Here is an 8,527-nt window from a genome sequence, read left to right on the forward strand (position 1 = left end):
TCCAATCCGATAACCAAAATCCGATCAGCTTACCTTTGAACAACTGGCCCCTAGTGTATGAAAACAAAATACTATAGGGAACGATTAGGCGTTTTGAACTAAATATTTTTACAATCTCTTTGATAGCTACTGTTTATGGTAAGTGGTTCATTTTCTTCAAAAAAAAAACCTTTAAAAAAAGCTACATTAACTCAGCACAATACACAACATGAATGTATAGCTGTTTAACCACATGTAGGCCCTAGGCTGAGTTTTCAGTAACCTATTTATCTCAATCTTTTATAGCTCATTTTAATACAGGTTAACTTTCTTTTTTTTTTTTTTTCTTTTTTTTTAATGATCTAGTTTAACCAATTAATCATTTGCTGTATAAAGATTTTCAGCTGTTTAATCATTAAACATGTATTATAGGCTATTCGTAAAATATTGACATCTAAATTACATTTGTGACACAGTATGAAAAAATATAAAGCATTGGTGTAAATGTATCACCAGCTATTAACAGCTATTCCTGTTTTTAATTTTCCCATTACTTAAACTCCATGCGCTTAAAGGTAAGCCCTCGGTTCCTTACAAAGTCTCTGATATTCTGAACTGTCCTGTTTTGTAGCACTGGATGCTCACACCTTTTGCAGACCTCACATTCTCTTACTGACGCCAAGTGACCTTTACTGATGTGAGATCTTAAGTGTCGCATTACTGCGTTCACTTCAGATTTTGTCCATGGTCTTTTGGGTGTCCGTTTTCCTCTGCTTGAGACTAAAAACAAACAAGATGATAAATTATTTGCATTACTGACTACCATTCTTAAGTCATGTGCCTTTTAACCAGAACTTGATCCCTGGCTGAACTAATACACAAATATGTTTAATTAAGTAATGTCTACTCAAATTGAGCATGACTGTTTGTATTTAAGAACAGGTAAGCCAACACAAATTTAAATGGGATTGTATTCCCATATTGCAAATGTGAAAGCATTTGACATGCGTAATTAAACCGGTTAAACAGTGTTGAGAACTAGGAAATTAGTGTTAAGTTATTTTTCTCTAATCTCTATGCATTACATGAATTAAATTTAAATTAAAACCCAAATTTACCATACCATTGTTTTCAGATACATTTCTGTCAGTTTTTAGTCCTTCAGATGTGTCCTTCGGGCACGGTTTCCTCCTTTCCAAAGGCTCTGTAATGGATAGGGAAATTATTGTTTTACAATGCTTTGTCTAGAACTATTATGCATACATGCATAAACCACTGGGCAATACTACAGTTGTAAGATAAATGGCTGAATGGCTACTCCACAACAATAGTCTATTAACGATTTCCAAACCATTGACAAGCTAACTCGTATTGTATGAGAAAACGCTTCCCACCAAAGATGAGTTAGCCTATTACGGATTTCTGTGTTGTAGGTATATTATGGTAAGGGAAACCCTTCCGCATCTCCACTGAACATTCGAGACAACATACATACTAAAGGGTCCTGGAAAGTCTGTAAAAACCAGGGTTCATTGGTGACTATCAAATGGGAGCTGGTGGAAGAAGAGAACCCAAGTGGGATGCCCTGAAGGGAAAATGTAAGACTGAAGGGTAGCAAGTCCTCTGTGGTTTAGATGTGGACCCTGCTAAATTGCTAGTTGGTCTGGTCTTCTGTTACTGGACTCAGAGGAGCATAGAAGATGGACTGGATGGCCAGTTTTATTGACAGGTTTCTGGCAGTACACAGAATGCAGGTGAGTAGATCCTTCAGGTAGTACACAAAGGAATAACACTCAACTGTAATAGTTCTTTGAATTGCAGGTGTGATGAGGACATGATGATTCCAGCCAAGTGGGGAAAATACACTGCAGAGAGGAAAGGAGCAGACAATATAGGTCAGTATCAACAGGTTTAGCCAATCCTCTGCAGTGTAGACCCTTCTAAATTCCTGGTTAGGCTGTCTGGTCTTGTCACAGGACTCAATGGTGGGCAGACGATCGATATGATGGCTGAGTTTATTGACAGGTCTGTCGAAATATACAGAATGCAGCTAAGTACATGAGTGAAGCAGTACAAATTTAATTGACTGTACGAGTTCTTTGGATTCCAGCTGAAACAAGGAAAAAAGACACAAGTGGAACAAATACATTAAAGGGGTCAGAACATAGCCTATTACTTATAATTTATGAAGATTTTTTTATGTAATAATATTGATATTGACATTATAAGCAGACCTCAGAAAAGCACAAAATAAAAAAGGCAGTTCATGACCCATTTTTAAAGAGAATGGAGCAGAGGATGGAGCTGACAATGGGGCAATAAACAGTTCCGTTAGGGGAGTCTAAAAGAGACTCTCTGATGGCACTGGGGGAGTTGCAGCTCTTCTTGCATTGGCCTGGCTATTTTGTCTCCATACTGCCCTCCGTAGATGGATGTGACCCACTAAACATCAGACGTCAATTGGACAGGCAGATCATGTCTATATTGCGTCAGTCGGTCCAATACCAATTTTTTACCTTTATGCAACGTGCAATCTAGGTCTGCTATTTGGGCATCTAACCATGACCCCACCTGGACGTCAATATAATGTTCAATATTTGAACAGCGCAATAGGTAATTTTCTGGATGTTATGTGGACGTCTAAGACAGGTGCAGGAAATTGACATGATCTATCCACTAAACATTGGATGTCGGATAGACGTGCAGATCATGTCTATATTGGGTCCGTCGGTCCATGACCAATTCTGGACATCTATTCAACGTCCAAACTAGGTCCACAATTTGGACGTCCAACCATTACCCAACATGGACGTCATATTGACATTCAACATTTGACCTTTGAAATGGGTAATTTTTTGGACGTCATTTGGACGTCTATGACAGGTGCAGGAAATGTACATGATTAATAAATAATATTTTTTATTTACAAATATCAACATTGTTGTTATCAACATGATTAATACATATGAATACAGATTATTAATAATGATATAAGATCGTTTTCCAAAAACTCCATTTGATTGTCTCAGCAGCAGGTGATAACTGGAGACGCAGTTTAATATAGTTTAGGAATATAGAAACGGAAATGGGGTTGTTTGTATGCTTTTGGTAGTCTTATGCAGTCGCGGACGCGGTATCGTAGGCTAAGCTATCTAAACATTTTTACAAGATCGAAGCTATCTGTGTCAACTTAGAAATGGATTCCGAGACATTTATATGGGAGGATGACGGTTTTGAGATCGATTTTGATGGACAGGGTTATAGGTTTGAGCCTGAATATTCAGAGGAGGAATTTCTGCAAAGAAAGGCAGAGTTTGAACGGCAGTTGACAACGGAGTCCAGTGTTACGCCTGTTGCCGAAGCTGCTGCTGTCTCAAGGCTTACAGGCACTTGGTGGTGTTCCTTTTGCTACGAATCTTCCTGCAATTCGGAACTGCAAAAATTCGCCCCATTATTAGCTGTCTGTTTGTAATGCTTTCAATGAAGACAGCGATCTTCTGCTTCTTCTGTGTATATGCCCGTGGTTTGCTTGCAATTGCCAAAGGTGCATTATCGCCACCAACTGGGCTGGAGTGTTAATTATTCAAGCTCTCAACGGAAGAATCACGGGTGTGACGCGTTTGGCAAAATAGGTCCACAAAAGCTAAATAAACCTAAAATTCTCAGGACAGCAGCATGTGTCCAAATTTTTATCTTAACCGTTCTATTTCATCAGATACGATCTGTAAACAGGGCTTTAAGTGTAAAATACCCAACTTGTCCTTTAATGGGTGAAGTAAAGGGCCCAACTAGCTTGTCTAGGGTTTAGTCTTTTGGCTTCACAGAGGTATTCAAGATTCCAATAGTCTTTGATTACTTAACAGGGGTCTCTCTCCGCATAAGCTTCCGCCCCAAACTAAGGGGAGTCGTGAAAGCTTATGTGAAGCGCTGGATGGGTCAGCAATATGGCGTTTTGGTAGGGAACCTACCATGGTGTTTTGGTAGTTTTTGTCGGTCTCTGACCCGTCACTATTTGCTGTGCCATCGCTGCGACCAGGCCACAGGCCCGGCTCCTCAGCGAAAAACAATAGCGAGTGCATCCACTTCTGTATTTATACCCGCGCTGCGGGGGGCGAAGTGTGTGATGCAAACACTTGTTGTCAATTTCATTGGCTCGTTAAAATATACTCAGAGGATTGGTCTCCCTAGCGCAATCCCAATTCGTTGTCTCTGACCTGACGTGACGTCTCCGTTCCCTTCTTCAGGGAACGAACCGAGAAGTTTTTCCACTGTGGCCTTGTATACCCAGATGTTCCAGGTGGGGCCAAGCATGCAAATTTTGCTCGCCAATTCCCACTGGCCTTTTCTAGAAAGACTGAAGGTGATTTGTACTCTGAAAGCAAACTCGTAGTGGCAAACAAACAACATCAGTTTTCTGGCAATGGAAGTCAATGGTACCCAAACCTGCTTGGTTCATCAAAATATCTTTTGTGTTCAGCAGAACAAAGGAATTTATAAAATATTTACAGAATTAAAATTTTTCTGTGAAATATCTCTAACCAAATCACCTTCTCATCCAAGAATACAAATACAAGGAGAATCCTAACTGGTGTGCAGATACTTTTTTACATTCAAATTACATACCATTCATTTCAGCAGGAGCATCTTCTTGCTGTACATTTTTAGCAGGAATGGTTTCCTCATCTTCGCTGTCATCATCATAATCCTCCTCCTCCTCCTCCTCCTCTGTGAAATCTGAACAATGGAACCCATTTTTTTTTTCCAGTTTTAACAACAAGTAATAGACTTCACAGCTACAAACATGAATTATGGCTTCCTAATAATTATGAAAAGGTTAGTTCACCCAGAAATGAAATTTTCACCTAGTCATTAATTACTAAGTTATTTTTGATGAAATCTGAGAGCTCTCTGTCCCTCCGTAGACACCAAGGGTACTACCACTATCAAGGCACATAAACATAGTAAACATTGTTTAATTTTTTTTTAAAAATTTTTTATTTGACATCAGTGGATCAACCGTAATTTTATGACGCTACAAAGATACCTTTTGTGTGAAAAAAAACAAACACTTTATTCAACAATTCTTCTCCCGCAAGTTACCATCTTTCACCATTATTGAGAGTACCATGGAGCATGCATGTACTTAAAGGGATAGTTCACCCAAAAATGAAAATTCTGTCATTATTTACTCACCCTCAAGTTGTTTCAAACCTGTATGAGTTTCTTTCTTCTGTTGAACACAAAAGAAGATATTTTGAAGATTGTTGGTGACCAGACAGTTGATGGACCCCATTGACTTCCATAGTATCTTTTTTTCCTACTATGGAAGTCAATGGGGTCCATCAACTGCCTGGTCACCAACATTCTTCAAACTATCCTCTTTTGTGTTAATCAGAAGAAAGAAACTCATACAGGTTTTAAACAACTTGAGGGTGAGTAAATGATGACAGAATTTTCATTTTTGGGTGAACTATCCCTTTAACTCTGCATGTAAACAAGGCACAGCGCATGCGTGTTCAACGTCAGCAGCACCACATGCATGCATTGTGATAATGTCCATAACAGCAGAAGATGGTAACTCACCATTATTTTAGTTTTTTGTGGACAAAAAGTATTCTCATAGCGTCATAAAATTACGGTTGAACCACTGATTTCACATGAACCATTTTAACAATGTCTTTACTATGTTTCTGTGCCTTGATGATAGTGGTAGTACCCTGAGGGTCGGAGAGCTCTTGGATTTCATCATAAATATCTTAATTTGTGTTCCGAAGATGAACGAAGGTCTTTAATGACGGTAATTAATGACAACATTTTCACTTTTGGGTGGACTATCCCTTTAAAGGTCTTTATTTCTACAATATAGGCCTGATAAGATTGTAGGAATGGTAATCTAGATGCACCTCATTAAATCTGAGTAACAATTCAACTCCACAATTCTTGACCTACATTTTAAATGGTTATTTTAACTATTTATACATTTTTAAATTAATTATGAACTACAAATAAAATCATATGGTCTGAATTAGGTAAGATGTTTCCAGTTTCCACAAATCCCTTCACTCGATTGGGATGTTCTCTTTTGTTCTGTGCGGCAAGTGCAGTAACTAACATCGGGCATATTTTTTTGTATTAAACATATACAGACTTCATCAGGCTGCGAAAATTCTTCACAAAGAACACAAATAATGGCTTTCTCAGCTGCCATAGTTGCAACTCTTGCGTCATCAGAACAGTGTTCAACGCATCACCGTTTCTGTTTAAAAAACGTTGTGCAACGTTTTGTCGGGGTTGAACCAGTCTATGGGCTGAACGCAGCCCATAACTTATTACTGCAGTTAACATCCACTTTCGGGCATCACTACAAATGGCTGTCTGACTCTGATTCATTAAAGCAGGCGTGTACATTGTGATTGGCTAACTTGTGACGTGCTTATGACTGCTAGCCAATGATTGCGGGTTTCCTCTTTTCGAACAAACGAAGGGTTTCCCGCTCAAGGTGCCGTTTTTCTTTTATTTTATTTTTATATACAACTTGCTTGCACATTATGCGCATCAAACATGGCATCATACTCGCATTATTGCATTTACTTATTTTGAAATATTAAATGACAAGAACGATCTCAATTAATATTAATTATCATATTCATAATTCGCAGTTTTCACACTTTTACAGCTGCTGTTGTATTTGTAATTATCCACAAGGGGTAATTTAATATTATGACTGTTTTGGCAAACAATTTTCTTGATCAATCACAGTCCAACTTTATGCTTCTATATTAAAACAGACAAAAGTGCTCTGTACGAGATGAAATGGGTGGCTCTTAAAAGAGCCTTTTGGTCTTGATGAAACCGACTTCAGTCCGTTTATTTGGATTTGGTCGCCTTTTCGGTCTTCTTGGGCAGCAGGACGGCCTGGATGTTGGGCAGCACGCCGCCCTGAGCGATGGTCACTCTACCAAGAAGTTTGTTCAACTCCTCGTCATTGCGCACTGCCAGCTGCAGGTGACGGGGAATGATGCGGGTCTTCTTGTTGTCCCGAGCGGCGTTTCCAGCCAACTCCAGGATCTCAGCGGTAAGATATTCGAGCACAGCCGCCAGATAAACAGGAGCACCGGCACCGACGCGCTGGGCGTAGTTGCCTTTACGCAGAAGCCTGTGAACACGGCCGACGGGGAACTGCAGTCCTGCCCTGGATGAGCGAGTCTTGGCTTTCGCTCTTGTTTTGCCCCCGGTTTTGCCTCTGCCGCTCATTATTGGATTTAGTTTCTACAAATTAGAGTTTACAGAATTGATGAATGGCAACTCTTTTCTCTACAAACTGTCTTTAAAGGAGAGTGCCCGTTGCCCATTGGTTTAGAGTCCGTAAAGATTCAAACCAATCACTGATCGTCTCTCCAAAGCCCAACCCAATTTCTGGCGGGAATGATTACGCTCAAGTATTTTGCGGTTCATAAATAAATGTCAGGCAGAGTTGTGTTTGTAAAATAATAAAACATTTGTAAATATTTTATTTATTTACAAATCTCATTTTATTTATTTGTGAATTTTATATATTTTTGTGAAACTCTCTACATTTATGTGGATCTTAAGCTATTTATTTATTTGTGAATTCGATAATTTTTTTTGAATCTCTTTACATTTATTTGTGAATGTATTTATTTGGAATATTGCAACAATAATAACCCTATACTTAACTGTCTGTATATCTTCTAAAACGCAGATGTTTAGCCTATTTACTGCTCTATCATAACAGACCGGTTGCTTCATTTTTCGTTTTCCAATCATAAGTTGCAATATTTATTGAAAATAAGTATGCAATTTCAAGCATATGAATAAGTACACGATTACAGTTGAAAAAATTAACTAGACTTTTTATTTAGTAGTTTATCACTTCCACTAGCCTTATATTAAATGTATACTACAATACATAGTATGACCATATTTAGTCTATCAAAAACAAAACTGTTATCCCAAATAGTGGGTTAGTGTGTTAGCCTACTAAATTACTCAACAAAATTACTGCAAACAAATTCCTGACTGATAAAAAAAAATGTGTCATTAAATTAACATTAAGCAATGAGGAAAATATACATTTTTAAAACAAAACAAATTATTTTTTAACAGTGTAGAAAAACAAATGCCTGACATTATTTCTTTTAAACATTAAAACATTTGAGTTTGCTTCCAAAAAAGCAGAGGAGTGCCTCTATACTGCCTACGAACTCCATGTGATTCTTGCTGACTTCTGCCTGATGAAACTGCAAACTATCTTCAGTAAACATTTATTTAATATACTATAATTCTGACTCTTGTCTTAAATTGACTCTTCTAAGTCCCAAAATACAGATACTGTATAAAGTGTAATCTATATTGCAACAAGGACAATAAAGCAGAAGTTTCTGCAGATATTTCTGCAAAGTTTAGCTTATTTTTCAAGTATTCTTAATGTAAGACATTACAATTTTAAAAGTGGCGTTTGGTTCCACTGTTTAAAGGTGCACAGTGAAAACAACCATTGAGCATCTTAGCTGGTGATAGTCCAAGG

General features: G+C 38.1%; 1 protein-coding gene across 1 annotated transcript; it reads right to left on the reverse strand.

The window, feature by feature from the left end:
* Positions 1-6,511: 6,511 nt before the first annotated feature.
* Positions 6,512-7,276, reverse strand: LOC306987575 (histone H2A-like). The gene has a single exon (XM_079591958.1). The coding sequence runs from the start codon at positions 7,231-7,233 to the stop codon at positions 6,847-6,849; it is 387 nt and encodes a 128-aa protein (XP_079448084.1). The 5' UTR covers positions 7,234-7,276; the 3' UTR covers positions 6,512-6,846.
* Between the last annotated feature and the right edge of the window lie 1,251 nt (positions 7,277-8,527).

Source organism: Phoxinus phoxinus, assembly GCF_949152265.1.
Source record: "Phoxinus phoxinus genome assembly, chromosome: 2".
Lineage (NCBI taxonomy): Eukaryota > Metazoa > Chordata > Actinopteri > Cypriniformes > Leuciscidae > Phoxinus > Phoxinus phoxinus.